Source organism: Monodelphis domestica, chromosome 2 (genome assembly GCF_027887165.1).
Source record: "Monodelphis domestica isolate mMonDom1 chromosome 2, mMonDom1.pri, whole genome shotgun sequence".
Classification (NCBI taxonomy): Eukaryota; Metazoa; Chordata; class Mammalia; order Didelphimorphia; family Didelphidae; genus Monodelphis; species Monodelphis domestica.
Window position 1 is genome coordinate 402,671,916 of NC_077228.1, and position 18,883 is coordinate 402,690,798.

The following is an 18,883-nucleotide window of genomic DNA, read 5'->3' on the forward strand; positions in this document are numbered from 1 at the left end:
AAAGTCTCAGGCAGGTAGTTGAATCTATTCACTACAATAGGGAGAGACAAAGATATCCCCTAAAAGGTCCTCTGGATAACTTAAATACCTTTTAAGTTTAGTTGTCAAGAGAATGTAGTCTAAGAAAGTTGAATGACTTTTAAAGTAGGCAATTTCAGATGAGATAAGAGAGGCAGCAGAGGCAAGAGAATAATTGGAGGTATTGGACAGGCTGCAACTCTCTTTTCTTTTTCCCATAATGGGTTCCTTACCACTTTTTCAGTCTTTTTACACTTTATTACCTTCCACACACTCTAGAATCAATTCAAACTGGTCTCCTGGTTTCTTGTTCCTTCCATCTCTCAGTTCCATGCATTTCCTACTGGCTGTGCTCTATAACTGTTATGCTCTACTCTAGATACCTACTGGTTTCTGTCTTTCAATATAGCTCAAATCTCACCTTCAGCAAGATGCCTTTCCCTGTCCCAATTTAAATTATCTTAAAAAAAAAAATATGGGACAGCTGGGTAGTTCAGTGGATTGAGAGCCCGGCCTAAACATGGGAGGTCCTGGGTTCAAATCTGAACTCAGATACTTCCTAGTTGTGTGACTCTGGGCAAGTCACTTAACTCCCATGGCCTTGTCCTTACTGATCTTCTGCCTTAGAAGCTATACATAGTATTGACTCTAAGGTAGAAGGTAAGGGTTTAAAAAAAATACAACAATAAAACACTTACATTCTGTTAGAATCAATACTAAGAAGGCAGAAGAGGAGTAAGGACTAGGTAATTGCCCAGAGTCATACAGCTAAAAAGTATCCAAAGGCATATTTGAATCTCTAGACCTAGCTGCCCCCTTAAGTAATCCTTTTGTTAACTTGGATAAGGCTTAAATATAGTTTTTGGCAAGTAGTCTCCCTTACTAGATTATGAGCTCCCTGAGGGCAAGAACTGTTTTTGCCATTCTAGGTAGCCTAAATATTTAGCACAATGCCTAGGGCACATAGAAGCCCTTGAAAAGTGCTTGTTGACTGGATTTGACCTGAACAGGTAGTTCAGTTCTTTCAGTCATGTTCAATTCTCCTGACTTCATTTGGGGTTTACTTGGCAAAAATACTAGAATGGCTTGCCAATTCCATCTCCAGGTCTTTTTTACAAAGGAGGAAACTGAAGCAAACAGGGTTAAGTGAGTTGCCCATGGTTAGAGAGCTAGTTAAGTATCTGAGTCTGAATTTCAACTGGTCCTTTTGACCCCAGGCCTGGTGCTTAATCCATCGCGCCATTTAGCTGCCCTGTCCCCCCATTCCTCTACTGGGCACACAGTAAACTTAATAAATGCTGGTTGGCTTGACTTGACTTTCCACAAATGTTCGTTCAGAACTGTCCCTGTAAAGTCTTCTCTCCTCAAGGGACTGCCTATAATTTGAGGAATACTTTTATTTAGACTTTGATCTCCCAGATGTAGGGTCTCCCTGCCACCAAAAGTGCACATGGTAACTTATCTACACAATCTCATCAGGTGGGGTTTTGAGTCTCTCTTTATCTCATCTGAAATCCCCTTCTTTAAAAAGTCATTCCACTTTCTTAGACTATCATCTCCTGAAAGCTAATCTTAAAATGTACTTAAGTTATCACAGCATTTGGATGGAGGATCCTCAGGGGATATCTTTGTGTCTCCCCAATTTTAGAACTCCTCTCATAATTCCTTCACAGGGAGAATCCACCCAATGTGGGGAGGGGGGCACTTCCATTTAGGAAGGTAAGGAAGCCAAGTATAAAATCTAGGAGAAACCTCCACAAAGGAAAATGTGGCCCGAGGGGAGGATATATCCTGAGGGCACCTTCTTACTAAAATCATTTCAGAATGGCTGACCTTGCACAGTTCTGGAAGCATTTCAGCTGTCATGTGAGACCAGGTTGTTATGGAAGAGATGGCATTTCTGAGGCATGCTGCTTACTGCTAAGCAGTCACTAATGATCACTTGTTCTCAAAAGAAACAATGAGCTACACTTTACAGATACCCCTTGCTCTTCTCTCAGTCAATTCAAATTTTGTTTTAAAAGGCTAAAAAACTAAGATATTAATCATTTAAAAACAAAAATTTCCGCACACTCTAATGCTTACAAAGCATTTCCCACACAACTGCAGGGTGAAGTACACAGCACAAAAGTACTTTGATTCCCATTTTACAGAGAAGGAAACTGAGGCACTCAGAGTAGTTTAAAGGCATTGCCCCAAATCAAAAGTGAAATTTGACTCCAGCTGTCCAGACTCCAACTCTCTGCACTCTTTCTACTACACTTCCATTTCTCTTAATCTAGGAAAAGTAGTTGGCTGAATAGAAAACTTATTGTAGTTTCAAGATCATGAGGGAAAATAAAGTTGGGGTGCAAGTCTAAAATCATAACCAAAAGACAAACAACAGGTTATTTTTTGTCATTTGTAAGAAAAATATCGAATTCTCCTGAGGTCAAAGCTTTAGGGATTAGGGTCATTTTGTTATTGTTGGAGAATATTTTATTAAGCATTCTGGAGGCAACATTCTAATACAGTGCGGCAGGTAGTCAGGGCACCAATTATTTTTGCAGACTTTGGAGCAAGTTTCTCACCTACTTAACCAATATTTACAACAAATATCTAATGGAGGAGGTGTCAATGTTCAGCTCAGTAAAGTCACTAGGGATAAAGAGAGAAAAAATAGAAAGGCCCACAGGAAAGAACAAAGTACATAGAGGAGAAAAGGTACGATGTGCACCCCAGTAATCTCAGAGCCCAGTTGTCCTCTGGGCCTATAAAGTCATTTAATATTAACTTCATCACACTTGGGTGGAAGGTTGGCCTGACAACAGAAACTATTTTTTAAACCAAGGGAAAAAACAACAACTAAATATACAGATAGAACGAACAGAATGTACAATCCAGCCACAGACCAATAATTTTTTTTTTCCTTTTTTACCTGAAAGGTTTGCTTTTAGTAAGAAAAGAAACTATACACTGTCTAATAATGAGTTGTACAACCGTGTCCTTGCCTCTTGGCAGACCTTTCAGCCAACAGTAAGTACCAATGCCTGTCCCCTCCTGCCCATTCAAGCATAAGAATTATCTCCAACCCGGTCATTTAATCTCCCCATGCTGACACAAATACACCTGCTGCAATTCCCAGTCCTCCTACATCTTCAGCGGGCATCCCTTAGGACGCTGCCAACTCGAATTTGAATAGAGCCAGAAACTCAGAAAAGCTATCTGCCAAGCATTTCTGCCGCTGCCAAGTGTGGTGCTACCAACCTCTGACTTTCTTTCCTGATCAATTTCCCCGCCTGTACTTTCTTGGAGCAGGTGGGAGGTTTCGGTTAAGTTTTGTAGGTTATTCCCGTTTCCCGCACCTAAAGCACTTACCTTGTCGGGGAGGCTTCTTCCCCCTGCTTGGCTTTATTCCCAACCAGGGCACCATCCTTGCTGCTAGGATGATAGGCAGTCAGCACAACTCCCTGAGAACCAGAGAGCCAGTTCATGGTGAGAGAAGCAGCATAATTTCTGGAGATACTGGGGCAGAAAGACCAGGAGCGAAGTTCCTGTCTAGCCTGGCAACTCAGCTCATTAGCACGAGGTGGCCCCTCCCACTCCCAAGTGTAGCATTTGAAACAGTGTCATGGGGGAGGAGCTACCTCGGTTAAATGCTTCCTGTCTCTCCAATTAGAGGCGGTGACTCAATAGTATTGTTCGACCTCGGGCTTCTCCAGCTCTAGTGGTCTCTACTCGGGTGGGAGTTTCTCCCCATTTGGAGTTGATTCAATTGCTTAAACTCCTGCCCAAATAGTGTCCACCGATAACCAGTAAAAGTCTACCAACAGCATCCGCTCTCAGAGACAAAGCGAAGCGTCAACACGGTCTCTTTCTTCCAATTCCTGTTTCCATCTGATTATTTCTGCTACCTCATGTAACATGAGTAGGAGCTTTTCTTAACCCATTTGGTGCCAGTTCTAAGACTTCCTGCTAGGAAAAAATAATCATAATAAAGGAAAAATAGAAAGACCTGTGGCAAAAGTAGTACAATAAAGCGGATTCTTTTTTTAAGCTGAGGGAGAGATAGTTATGTTTCCTAGAGTTCAAACTACCTCTCATGAAGTAATCCCGACTCCATGTATCTTCTCTTTCACACAAAGTTACACAGCTTTAAAGCAAAGTGTATCAGCAATCCCTAATGCCTTGCCCATCTAACACACAAGAAATACTCAGACGTGGTTAAAAAAATATTTTTAATTTAAAAAAAAGGCTACTGTTAAATGAAAAAAACACGTGCTAGAATTAAAATACCCTCAGAATATCAAGTCACATGAGCCCAGAATTCTTTGCCCCTTACGATATTCAATTCGATTCACAATAAGCATTTTTTAATCATCTCCTATGAACTGCCCCATATGCCAACAACAGGTCTAACAATCTGGATTTCAAGATGTATTTAAGTTCAGATCTTGGAAAAACAGATAAATTACCAAACTCCCTAAAAATTTATAACTTTTTAGGAGGCATCTGAGTAGTAGGCAGAAGGTAAGAATTTAAAATAAATAACTATAATTTTTTAAAATCTCAATGTGACTTTCCATAATGGTATTCCCTAAATGGACTCTTTACTTCCTTCCTATGCTTAAAACACAAAATGACTAGAAACAAGTGTTTTTAGTACCTTTCTAAACTTAATGCTTTTTTCTTCTGAATCTTAACATATTTTTCAAAAGAGGAGAAATGTATACCCCTTCTTCATATCTACAGGCACCTGTCACAAAGTAAGCTATAAGCATTTGATAGTTTTCCCAATTGAAATAGTTGAAAATGTGTATCACAGAGTACAAATCTAAGAAACATTCTTAGTCTCAATGTAGTTATCAGGTTATGATACTTTCACTTAAACAAACTGCAAAAAGAATGCATTTTCTGATAGGAATAAGAGGACTTTTGGCCCTGGTGCAACCCTGGCCCCTGAGACTTGCTAGTGGTAACCAGTTTACCCAAATTGCTTTCTTTTCTCCCTTCCATTACTTGTTTTCTTATCCTCCCACAACTTTCTTCTTTCTCCCTCTTTTCTGCACTCTGTGCATCTGTAGTATATAATGACTGCTACCAAGTGTGGTGAAGTAGAGTCAAAGGTTTGGGTTTAGAACCCCAGATCTACTACTTTACACTTTATGTGGCATCATACAAATCATACAAAATGTTTACATTTCATATATTATTTAAAAATTATGAAATGCTATCCAGGGTCTCAGAATGGCAACAGATTTCCTCTCAAGGGGCAGTCTGTGCAAGACTATACGAGTCCATCTGATTTGCATTTCATGTTGAATATGATTTTCATTTTACTCTCTTAGCTTCCATACATGCAAAAGAAGGTAATATTTTTCCCCTTTAATTCCCAATAATTGGTTGGGTAGAGCTGGACAAACAGCAATTTGGGTTCTGGCAGGGTACACATAGCCTCATCTGCAGGTTAGAATGTTATTTATGTATTTTTTCAGGAAAAGTTTATGCAGTTTTAACATTTTTTACTGTCCAGAAGAAAATTAAATTTATAGTCCAAATCCATCTACTCTGTGTGCTCCTATGATTAGGCTGCTTTTATTCCTCTGTTGATTTGACTTCTAAAATATCTTTCATCAATCCCTTCTCTCTAGTCACAAAGGCACAACCATAGCTCTGGCTTCCATCAGCGTTCAACTATACAACTGTCAGATCTTCCCCCCATCTCCTTTTTTTAAAACCTTGCCTTCTGTCTTAGAATCTATACTAAGTATCAGTTCTAAGGTAGAAGAGTGGTTATGTGCTAGGCAATAAGGGTTAAATGACTTGCCCAAGGTCAAACAGCTAGGAAGTGTCCAAGGCCACATTTGAACCCAAGACTTTTTATCTCCAAGCCTGGCTTTTTATCCACTGAGCTACCTAACTGCCCCTAGAGACCTCTTAATCTGTCCCCTTGCTTGAAGTATCTCCCTCCCTTTATCTTCTACTCATAAAAAGTTTTTTTCTAAGTTATCTTCTACGCATGGATTGCTCACCATTGACTATAGAATACAATATAAGTTCCTGCACATGGCATTTAAAGTCTTTCTCAATCTGGTTCCCACTGACCTTTGCAACTTTGTTTTATGCTATTCCTCTTCATAACACTAAGATATATATACATATACATATATATATTCAAATGGACTATTATACCCCTGATTGCAATATTCTACCTTCCATACCAGTTGCCCTTTCTCTCCATCTCCACATCTGAAGTATATTCTATCTTCTTCACATCTCAAAAGACTTTTCCTTCAAGATTCAATTTAGGGGGCAGCTTCTTCTGTTGGTCTTTTAAATCTCCCAGGGTGAGTTTTATGATGTCTCAAATGAAATGTTCTTTCTCTTCTTTATCTTAAGTAAGGATTTTTTGGGGAGAAGACAGGGAAGAATAAGAAATTGAGGGAAAGAAGGTTGGGGATTTCCCTAATACTACAATGAGGAGGATGGTGAAATATAGTTCAATTGAGAGAAATGACTGATAGGTCTGGAAGTTCAGTCACTATCACAACAGAGCAAATCAGAGAGAGCTGCACTTTGTCCTTCTTTCTTCTGTCTTCAAAGTCAAAGACAACCTTCAGGCTTCAGTCTCCAAAACTAAGAAAGAACAGACTTCTTCCCTCTTTCAAGCCAAAAAAGGTTCAGCCTTCTGTTGGTCTCCCTCCAACTGCCTTTCCAGTCACATTCCAAATCAGAATGCTCTCCTTTGAATGATAGGTCATCAGTCCCAGCTATTCCAGTTTTGTTGCATGCTTTCCCAATTTCTCTCTTCCACAACACCCAGAGACAGTAGCTCCTGGGTTCAAATGTGGCCTCAGACACTTCCTAGCTGTATAACACTGGGCAAGTCACTTAATTCCCCATTGTGTAGCCCTTACCACTCGTCTGCCTTAGAACCAATACACAGTATTGATTCTAAGATGGAAGGTAAGGGTTTTAGTAAAAAAAAATATATTCAATTTAGGTGTTATCTCCTTCAGAAAATCTTCACTTATCCCTCCCTCCCCCCATGTTATAACTCTTCCAGTCTCAATTTTCTTTTTTCAATGCTTATTTATCTTAATGCTATATCTCCATCAAAATATTCACAGGCACTTTATAAATACAACTACAAAATATTTTTATGAAAATAAATAAACTTAAAAAAGGGCAGCTAGTGTGACCCATGGCAAAGCACTTAACTCCAATACTTAGTTTCTTTTGCCTTTCTTCTGCCTTGGACCTGATACTTAGTCTTAATTCTAAGTCAGAAGGTAAGGGTTAAAAAAGGAAAAACAGAAATAAATAATGTTAAAAATAAGTGAATTATTCACTGTTCATGGGCAGACTGAGACAATATGACATAGATAATAATAAAAAAGTAATAAATACATAAAGTAATTTGCTTATTCATGCCATACAGATCAACCTACTAAAGAATTACTTGACATATAGGAAAAATAATATCAAAATTCGTAAGGAAGAACAAAAGTCTAAGAATTATCAGGAAATATTAATAAAAAGTGTGGAAAAAAGAGCCCTAGAAGTATTAGATCTCATACTATGAAACAATAACCATCAAAATTATTTGATGCTGGTTAATAAATAGAAGGTTGGTCTGTGGAACAGATTAGGTATACAACATTCAGAAGCAAGTGAACCTAGAATAAAAGTTCCCAGTTACTGGAGAAAAGAAATCACTATTTGACTATATATACATACATATATATGTATATATAGTCAAATAGTGATGTATTATATATATATAAATGTTTATATATATATATATATATATATATATATATATATATATATATATAAAGTGGGGAATTGATACATGCCTAAGATACTTAAGCTGGTACAAATCACATGAAAGATGTGGTAGATATCAGTCATATGGCCAAGAAACCATTCAGAGGCAAGATTTAAACCTCTAGTCTTCCTGACTAAATGACACCCTATCTACCTACAAGACTACACTACCTGGGGGCAGCTGGGTAGCACAGTGGATTGAGAGTCAGGCCTAGAGATGGGAGGTCCTAGGTTCAAATCTGACCTCAGACACTTCCCAGCCTTGTGACCCTGAGCAAGTCACTTGACCCCCATTGCCTAGCCCTTACCACTCTTCTGCCTTGGAGCCAATACATAGTATTGACTCCAAGACAGAAGGTAAGGGTTTTAAAAAAAAAAGACTACACTACCTCTCAAATATTAAATGCGTGGTAAGTGATGGATGAATTCAATTTCTGGTCTCTAAAAAGGGTTCATCTTTAAAATGTAATTGCTTTTAATAAGCTAACTTTAAAAATGAGGTTCCATTTTACAAGTAAACAATACTATTGTGTACTCTTCTTCCACTGCTGAGGAGCAAATGCTGGGAACCTCATGTCCTTGAAGGTGTTAAAAAGATTCCCATGGCTGATTATATACTGAACATTCCTGTTATGAAACATCTTTAAAAGTAATTATTGACTTTAAGACAGTTAAAGCATTTCTTTCATTCATTCACATTAAATAGAGCAGCTTCTAGATGACACACAGGAAGGAAGGAAAAGCCTCTGTTTTAAACAAACAGTTTTTAAACAAAACAAATTTAGATGGTACTGAAGCTACAGATATTTTGCAAAGCAGCATTCAAAAATAAATGCTAGAACAAATGTTTCCACTGCAATACTAATCTCAAAGAGTGGATTATTTCTGACAATTTGATTTAGCAGTCTATTAAGTAATGTACAGTTTTATTATAGAATAGTTATTGAGCTTGGAGGTTATACAAGAATTGCAACATTTTTCACAAATGATTTCTTTTACATTCAAAAATAATCATTTTAAGGGGGGAAGCCACATAGAACTTCAGATTTCCATCAATCAGAGATTTAGTTAAGGAAGGAAGCAAAATAAAACTATGGCTTTCATCATAAATACAATTGTATAAGCTGTCTTAAGCTTTAATTTATATTCTAAAATTTGTCCATTTCACAGCTGAAAAAATAAACCAAAGATAAAGTTAAATTATGTTAATTTCACTACATTTACTTCAACAATCATTCCTTAAGCACAGAAAAAAGAGATGTAATTAGTTGTAACCTCTTTCAAGTAATTAGGTCACTTTGGCAACGGGACAGTATAATAGCCCCTGAAGTATGAGAATTTCCCTCCTCTGCAACTTTAGAGCGTTAATTTTAGATGAAATGTTAAGAGCTCAGTCACAATTGCTGAGTCCTGAGTTAGGAAACTTCCTAACATTTAGGTAGGAGTTGGGCATTATGCCTAATTTTACATTTCTATCTATCTAATTAGCAATTGACCTTTTTGTGGTTGAGGCAAAATTCAGATTATTGGAAATGATTTGGTAATGAAATAGCAGATTATATTCTCTACTTAGAAGCACCTAAATGGCTCCATGAATAGAGTTCTGAGTCTTCAGTGAGGAAAACTTGATTTCAAATCTGGCTTCAGACTCTCACTAGCTTTGTGAACCTAGGCTAGTCATTTAACTTGTTTGTCTTAATCCATTGGAGAAGAAGGGTCATGGAGAATTGGACAAAACTGAACAACAACAATTGTAATTAAAACTGTAGATCTTTTCTTGAGACTTCCCTCAATTCTTGAATAGGTAAGTGCATAAGTGGTATTAGCCTGGATCTTTTGCTTTGAGATTAACCCTTCTTGTCCCTTCTCTACCTCTATTTCCCATGATGTATTTAAATAGAAGGCAAATTAAGAAGCAGGACAGAGAGGCAATAGAGTTTAGTGGAAAGAACTCTAGTTGTAGAGTTAGTTAATCCAAGATTGAATCTTCGTTCCACACTTGCTAACTTTACAGTCATGATGCCTCTTAACCTTCGACTTATTAGTTATTAACAAGGAGGATGAATTCTAATCACATTTCATTGTCAAAAACTTCTATACCAAACATGGAAATAATATAGAAGGGTTAAAATTCATCCCAGAATAGTTATTCTTTCCTTAAATTTATTCTTCCTGGTCTGGTAATAATAATAATAAATTACACAAAGCATCAGCTTTGACAGTTTCTCTAAGGTATTTATAATATACAGCCTAGTTTCGTATATTATAAATACCTTAGAGAAACTGTCAAAGCTGATGCTTTGTGTATATATATATATTATATATACAACAAGTATATATAATATATATATATATACTTATTTACATTTATATACATATAGGTATTCTTGAAACAAAAACTGCTGCATTCTCTTTAGCCACCATTGTTGCTGGTCCAGAGCTGAAGAAACCAATTTTGCCTTTGCTCAGGCTAATTTTGCTCATTTCTTCATTCACTCAGTAAACTATTATTATGTATCATCAGAGTATAGAATATTTTGTCAGGCATGAAAAGTGAAACAAAAATTAAATAATTTAATCTCTATTTTCAAAGAACATACACCTAGTAGGAAAATAAGTCACATCCATAAATAAATTAGAGATGGTCTAGAAGTAGACTTGTCTTCAATATCTGGGGCCTTCTCATCATGCAACAACACCATAACATACCAAGCATTAATGAGTTCTTTCTAGAGATCTCATTTTGGAGTAGACTCAGGCTAGTCATGATTTATTTCCATCCTAGCTAAACTTCTTACTCTCTGGATTTCACCACCTTCCAGATCGTATATACCCTTGTGGATATATTCTGCCTCCCACTGATTTTCAGATACTTTTTATGTGTTGTCTTCTTCCAGTGGAAGGTCCTCATCATCAATGGTCTTGTTCAGTAGATCATTAAAAGGCATTAATTTGTCAAGGTCAGAGACTATATCAGATACAGAGATTGTGCATATACAGAGATTGTGCATAGTCTTTAGTATCATTCAGATGTGTACTCCAAATACTGATGACAGCTCGCTCATTTTCCACTGATGAATGATGCCAAAGGTCATAGTTTTGAAGCAAAAAAGACTTTACAATTCAGAAATGCATTGGATAAGATTTTAAATCTTATATCTATGCATTTAGTCCAGAAAGTCATCTTTATAATGTTTTTCATCCTTGCATATTTATTTTTAAAAATCATCTAAGTTTTATTTTTCCCTTTCCATATATTTTAATCACCTGCTACCCCAGAATCCTGGGCCTTTGTGCCTCTCAACTGTCTTTCAAGGTTGACATGCCAATGTCATCCTTTTTTGCCCCTCCCCATCAAAAATCCATGCAGAGCATGAACCTGAAGGCCAGATCTATTGACTGAGAAACAATACTTGTAATAAAAAATGCATCAAACAAAATCTAAAGCTTAATTACAGTCACTATAAGTGACATTTATTAATGTGTCCTGGAACAAAACCTTCTGGTGCACTTATTTCATTAAATTGTACTGGAATTTTAGACAAAAACAATTGACATCCAGACTTTGTGGTTGGGGTGCATGAGTATGGACCAAATGATCCAGACATGCCTCAAGGAGAAAAGCCCCAAGTTTCCAGGAAGTTCTTTATATTCAAACAAAGTGTAGGGAAGTGTGAAACTTGAACTGTGACAAGTACCTGACTCAACTCTCAGCTCAAGATCCCTTGGAAATGGGTGTCCTACATTAATTCAGGTATATGACCAGGGCTTTACATTTCAAAGATTAGCAACAGTACTTTTTGTCTTTGGTGTTACTAGTTGGTAGTAAAAGCAGCCATAGGGGTAGACAAGGTAGGCAAATATCTAGACGATAACACATAGGGGCAGTGCCAGAAGGAAGACTTTATTTGTTTGGTTGCTTGTTTTAATAATCCTTACCTTCTGTTCTAGTATCATTCTAAGACAGAAAAGTAGCAAGGGTTAGGCAATGGGGTTAAGTGACTTACCCAGGATTACACAGCTAGGAAGTATCTGAAGCCACAGTTAAGTCTTAAAATTAATTTTTTATTAATATGCACATTTTAATCAATCACTTAACAAGCATTTATTTATTAAGTGCTCACTATGTATCAGACACCATCCTGAGGGCTAGGGACACAAATACAAAAAGAAAAATATAATCATTACTTTCAATAAGCCTATATTATTTAATACAAAAAAAGAGAGAAAATATTCTGCATGGTGTTTATTTTGTGGAAAGTGAAGTCAAAAGCATTAAAATGAAGCCTCAAAACTTCCAGAAGACAATAACTTACACAATTCAGTGGGACAGACACAATTTTCAAATTTTCCCAAGGACACCCAAGGGCTTTATCTGGGCTGAGATTGTCAGGACAAACGTTCAATTTCAAAGCTGGAGGTTGGAAGTGTATTTTCTTAGAATCTCACAAAAAGCTAGAAATGTTTTTATTGCCCTATTCCTAACATATAGCATTTCAAACTAATAGCATACACTGCTATTAAAATTTGAACATTAAACTGAAACATCAGTGACAACACTTATAAACAGAGCTTGGAAAATGGTCAAAGAACTAATCATTTGCAAACTGGCCAACTGGCCAAAGTTTGAAGGAAATGGTGAGCAATAAGGAGCCATTAGCTTCATTATTCCTCAACCTCTAGAGTAGCAGTTCTCAAATTTTTTGGTCACAGGATGTACTTTTAGAAATGGAGGATCCCAAAGAACTTTGAGGATATGTGGATTATATCTATTTTTATCATATTAAAAAATTTTAACTGATAAAATATAAATGTTTATAAATATTACCACTAATAATAATAATAAATTTAATACATAAAGTAATATAAAATTAATATAAAATAATAAATGTAATACTAAAGAATCATCATAATAATAAATTTAAAAATAAAAACCAAACCCATCACATGTTTATATAAATAACATGTTTTTCAAAAATAATAATATTTTCCAAAATAAAACAATAAGAATACAATAAGAGTTGTTTTACATTTCTTTTACAAATCTCATTAATATCTAGTTTAATAGAAGCTAGCTAGATTTTCATATCTGTTTTTACATTCAATTTATTATGCCGTATTGTTTTGATTATGAAGAAAATCTGATTTTGCACAGATATTTAGCTGGAAAAGGGAAGAATAATTTAATAGCCTTCTTGGATTATCATGAATATTCTTCTTTGATAAGACACCAAAACTTGACAAATGATAGTTTCTTAAATATTAGTTATCATATGAAACTCTGTCAATGAACTTTTCATACTCTTTTGCCTTAAAAGTCTATTGGTCTAATACTTGTGATTTCATTACATCATTCACTGGTCATTTGGACAGTTTGGTTTATTGGTTCATTGGTTTATTGAGTAACTCAGATTTATCAAATTTTGACATATTTTTTAATATATCAGTTAACATTCATTAGTATCACATTCATTTATATCATCATTAATTAATTAATAAAAATCTTTTAAGAATTGGGAAGCTGTCAAGCTCATGGTTATGAATCCACATTTTCTAAAATTCTAATTTCTGCTTGAAAGCTTGAGTTTTTATCATTGGCAACAAATTGTGTCAGTTGTTTTACTTGAAGTGACAGTTTCACTTCATTCATTTTTGAGAATGATCTATAAAATACCCAAGTTTGAACAATCAATTTGTCAGTCATTGTTTCAAGTAAAAATGATGTTCCATGAAAAAACTGACTGGCTCATCTGGCAACTCAACTGTCCAAATGCTTCTCTTCAAGATAGCCAGAATGTTAATAGGCAGCAGAAGTGCATTACATATACATCCTCTTTCATCTCACAGGATATTAAAAGATATACCTTGAACAATTATGATTTAATAAATTAATAATTATTAGTACTTCATCAAAGACTTTAAGTGATACTGGCATGTAGTAGGCACAATAAATGCTTGTTGAATGACAAAAATCTAGCTTTTTAAAAATCATAAGTGTATGGTGGTAAAGAATGCAATAACTACAAATACAGTTGAATGTGCTATCCCCACTTTAATTCATTCTAAGAGCCCAGCAGTTTTTTCAATTGCTTTTGTATCATCATTGCAAATGTCATAATAATTGCTTTAAGATAAACTAAGAGATTCAAAAAGTTTTTTAACACTTTGAACATTTGAGCATCACTTCCATTGATTATTACAGATTCCCATAAAAGATCACCTTCAGTGATTAGTTGAGAGTTGCTGATCCTGAACAAATACAAGCAAAACAAGTCCAGTCACATCTTTTAATTCATCCATTTATAAAGTCTCTTTTACTCATGTGATTCTTTGGTTCTGGAAAGGTTCATAAAAAACTTGTTCCAAAAATCATTCTTCCTTTCTATAATTTGCTTTCTCAAACGAGCCTACAAAAGGCAACTGTAGAACAAACTTTTCTTGGATGCAAAGACTAGGGCTCAAGTCCAAACTCTGACATTTACTGGGTGATATTTGACAAATCATTTTATCTTTCTGAATATCATCAATAAAATGGAGAGACCAATCATTGTACTACTTGTCTTACCATGCTGTTGTGATGAAAAAGCAATTGATAAACTTTAAAGTCCTTTTGAAAAAATGTTATTACCTCAATATGAAATCCCCCAAAGGATTGCACCATATTCCTTCAGATTAATTAATCAATTAATCAACAAACATTTATTATGAGTGTAAAATGTGCCAAGCATGATGCTAGCTATTAAAGATACAAAGACATGCATTTTGTTTTCATGGAGCTTATATTCTATCAAAGGAACTGTAAGGACATACATGAGATGCAAAATAAATGCCATTGAGGGCAAGGTAATTTGAACTGGGAAATGGAGTGAAGCCAGACACTAGTAGTTGGGGAAAATCATGAAAAACCTCATGTAGGCAGTGGCCCTTGAGCTTAGCTTTGAATAGAAATGAGGGATTCTAGGAGACAGCAATAAAACCACAGAAAATGGGAAATGGAAAATAATCTGTGATTTACAAGTAGGTCAGTTTATCTGGGCTATAGTATGAGAAGGGAAGTAATATGTAAAAAGCTTGGGAAGTCTGTATTCAGATTGCTCAGTACTCTAAATGCCAAAGAAAATAATTTGTATTTGATCCAAATATGAGAAAATTGAACTTCTTGATTAGAGGAGAGACATGGTTAGCCCTGAGCTTTAGTAATATCATTCTGGCAGTTATGAGAAAGATAGACAGGAGAAGAGTGAGGACTGAGAACAGAGAAACCAACCAGGAAGTCAACATTGTCCAGAATGGCTGTGATGAAGGTCTAGAATAAGATAGTGACAAGGGAAGGGAAAAGAAGGGGAGAGAGGTTACTGTACTGGGTCCTGAGATTACCAACATAAAAATTGAGATAATTTTAGCCCCTGAAGAGCTTGTATTGTTTCATGGGGGGCTGGGGAAAGAATTAACATAGGGCATATATAGGTAGGGAATACAGAGTTTAACAGTCTCATAACTTGAAGCAGGAGAAATTATTATCAAGTTACAGCAGTGAGATTCACAGGAGAAGCTATGTTTGACATGTCCTTGGAAGAAAGATAGGGAATTAAAGAGGCAGAAAAGGAAACCTCCTGAACGTTAGAGGTGGCTTCTGCAAATGCATGGACAAAGGTTCATGTTCTAGTTTGGTTGGATTGTAGAGTGCATAAAGGCAAATTATATGATAAAGGTTGGAAAGGTTGTTGGAACCAGATTGCCAGGCAAAGGGGTTTTCATTTTATCCTAAAGTCAACAGGAAACCCATGAAGATTTTTTCTTTTTTAATATGATGTTGTGATTTTATTTTTATTTTATTTATTTAATATATTACATTTTATAATATAATATTATTTTATTTATTTAATATTATATTATGTTCCTTTCACTGTATGAAAGGAATGAAAAAAGGAGAAAATGGAAGTCTGAAAACTCAATAGGAAGTTATTGTAATAAATGAAGAGAAAGGGGTGTTGTCTTACCTGTGTGAAAGAGGGAAATTAGGAGAATATTGGGTTTGACAATAGATTGGATATAGGAGGTGAAGGAAAGGTAGGAAGAAATCTTTTTTTTTTTAACTTTTACATTCTGTCTTAGAATCAATAATGTGTATTAGTTCTAAGGCAGAGGAGTGGTAAAGGCTGGGCAATGGGGGTCAACTGACTTACCCAGGGTCACACAAATAGGAAGTGTCTGAGGCTGGATTTGAACCTAGGACCTCCTGTCTCTAAGTGTGGCTCTCAATCTACTGAGTCACCTGAAAGAAATACTATTGAAAATGCAAACTAAATTGAGAAGATAGTGGCTCCTTCAATAGGAAAATCTTGAGGAAAGGAAGGCTTAGTGAGGAAAGATCAAGAGATCCTTTTTGAACATGGTTTCTAAGAGTGCTTATTTTAAGGGGAATGCCCTGGCTAGAGTTAAAGGAAAGAAAATATTTCTGGGAGTATCAGAAATGTCTAAACACTATAATCCATTGGGGTTCCTGGGTAATATGTAGATCCTGGGAACCTGGGGAATATTTAAAGACTAAGGGAGGAGTAAAGGACAATGGAAGAAATGTTATGTTGTTTTCTAGTCTATGGTTAACAGACTAACTACTGACCATATCAGTTTTTCCTAAAAACCTTATGGTTCTGAATCTCTCCATTAAGTTTTTTTGTACTTTTAATTTTCATTAGTAAAAGTAGTAATAAGTCTCATAGACTTCAAAATTATTTAATTTATTGAGGATTAATGACACTCAAATTAGAACCCCTTAAACAACATAAAATCTTCTTTTTGAATCTTCTTTTAACTTATGCCTTCTCCAGATTGGGCTTTTCTTTTTTAAACTCAGTTTTATTTATTTTCAGGTCCACAAGGTCTCCATCCCATCACCACCTCCACTCACTTAAAAAGCAAGATAAGCAAAACATGTACATTCAAGCAAAACAGAAGCCTAAATTGACCAAGTCCAAACAAAACAAAACAAAACAAAACAAAACAAAACAAAAATCATGTCTTACTCTGCCCTCTAAACCTATCACCTTGCTGTCAGGAGCTGAGTAGTTTGATTTCATCAGGAGTCCTTTGGAATTGTGATTGGACATTGTGTTGATCTGAGGTCCTAAGTCTTTTTAATTGTTTGTGATATTTTTTGTTGTTACTGTATAAATTGTTCTTCTAATTCTGTTCATTTCACTTTGCATAAATCCATCCAAGTCTTCCCAGGTTTCTATAAAACCATTCCCTTTCCAAAGTAGTCTTTCTTGTCCCCTTCCCCACCCACTCCAACAACTAATGTTCCCAACCTCCTTCTCTCCAGTACATATTGTTATGTCTTTACTTGTACATATTTATATTTTTAAATTTATGGTGGACTGAATATATTTCATTGGTCTCCAGGGAATTAATTACTAAATCCCAAAAATGATTTACTAAAGTCAAAATGGAGTTTATGGTATTTTATTTTACAATAGAGGGAAGACATTAAGGAAGAGAGAAAGAGAAGAAAAGGAGAGAGAGAGCACAGTCTGTCTTCCTCTGAGCCAGGTAGGAATTCAAAGGCTCTAGCCAGGGGAAAGGATTCTCAAGACTATGGGCCTTTCCCAGACTGAAGTCTCCAGAAAGGCCAAGGAAAGGAAATCAGCCTTTACATTCACCACATGTCAGTTCAATCAGCAGATTCTTTATCAGCCTCAACTCCAGTAGAGCTGCTTCTTACAGAAGGTTCCACTCCAAATGTCTTTCTCCACTCCAAGTGTGTCTCTCCCCCCAAGTGTCTCTGTTTTCACTTTTTAAAACCTTTTCCTCTTGTGTCACTTCCCCTGAATTTTTATGTCTACCAATCACAGCTGTCACTCCACTCCAGGACTGCCCACTCTTTCACATGTGGGTCACAGACCTCCCACTCAATGTATGAAATGGTTGTTCATACCTTTTTGTGACTAAAATCCAAAATGGATAGATTTCCATACTCAATTTTAAGTACTGTGCTTATATTTTGGGGGATTAAAATCTAAAAATAGACAGGGGATTACAATTTAATCTTCACAATCAAGGAAGAACTAGGTACCTTCATTGTTACAATGGGGGAGAGCCAAATCCAATCTTCACAATATATACTTTTAGTTTAACTCAATAGAACATAAGCTCCTTGGAGCTGGGGTTCTTTTGTCTTTATCTTTTTATCTGTGTTGACTAGTAGTCACTTTCAGACATGTCCAACTCTTCATGACCCCATGTGGAGTTTTCTTAGCAAGGACATTGAAGTGGTTTGCCATTCCCTTCTCCAGCTCTTTTTATAAATAAGGAGCCTGAAGCTATTAAGTGACTTGCTCAGGGTCACACAGCTAATAAGTATCTGAGGTTAGATTTGAATTCAGGAAAATCAGACTTCCTGACTCTTGGTGTAGTGCTGTATCCATTGTGACAATCAGCTGCCCTGAGTAGTGCATTTTAAACAGTAAATGTTTCTTAGGGGTTGGGGAGGGAAGAGAGAGAGACAGAGAGAGAGAGAGAGAGAGACAGAGAGAGAGAGACAGAGACAGAGAGAGAGAGAGAGAGAGAGAGAGAGAGAGAGAGAGAGAGAGAGAGAGAGAGAGAGAGAGAGTTTATACTACCTCAAAACATTAAAGTAAAAATCTCCCAAGTAGAATATTTGGTTTATTTTCCATCAGGAGTCACCATTTACAGCCAGACATTTGCAATACAGTCATAGAGGTTATGACACAGTTTGAAGGCAAGCCAAGTTCAGTTAGTACAATTTCATCTTTGCAAGCACATTCTTTGTTCATTTCCTCATCATTTGGCCCCTTTATCAACACAACTAAAAGTTTATGATAATTAAATGTGAAAATAAAACCTGTGAATGCCATTCAAGCTGAATTTTTTTTAACAAACTAGAGAGCCAAGGAATGCAAAAGAATGGTCTCTACAACTTTGCACTAGCCCTCTGCATGTGTCATATTTGAAGGTCTGAGGCATCTGCTGTCTATTTAATCAGTGATGACTCAAATGTTAGCATGACAACTGACTTACTGTTTTTCATCCAAAC

General features: G+C 36.0%; 1 protein-coding gene across 5 annotated transcripts in view; it reads right to left on the reverse strand.

Moving 5' to 3' along the window:
• Positions 1 to 18,883, reverse strand: part of ARHGAP18 (Rho GTPase activating protein 18) — a 236,912-nt gene that overhangs the window by 184,444 nt on the left and 33,585 nt on the right. Inside the window, exon 1 of one of the 5 annotated variants that reach the window (XM_001369716.4) lies at positions 3,376 to 3,887. The exons of 3 other annotated variants lie outside the window; for them this stretch is intronic. In XM_001369716.4, coding sequence (XP_001369753.1) covers positions 3,376 to 3,491 — 116 coding nt within the window. In that variant the 5' untranslated portion in view covers positions 3,492 to 3,887. Of the gene's footprint in view, positions 1 to 3,375; positions 3,888 to 18,883 lie in introns of those variants that run through there. One more of the 5 variants, XM_007484545.3, reaches the window with a different exon arrangement.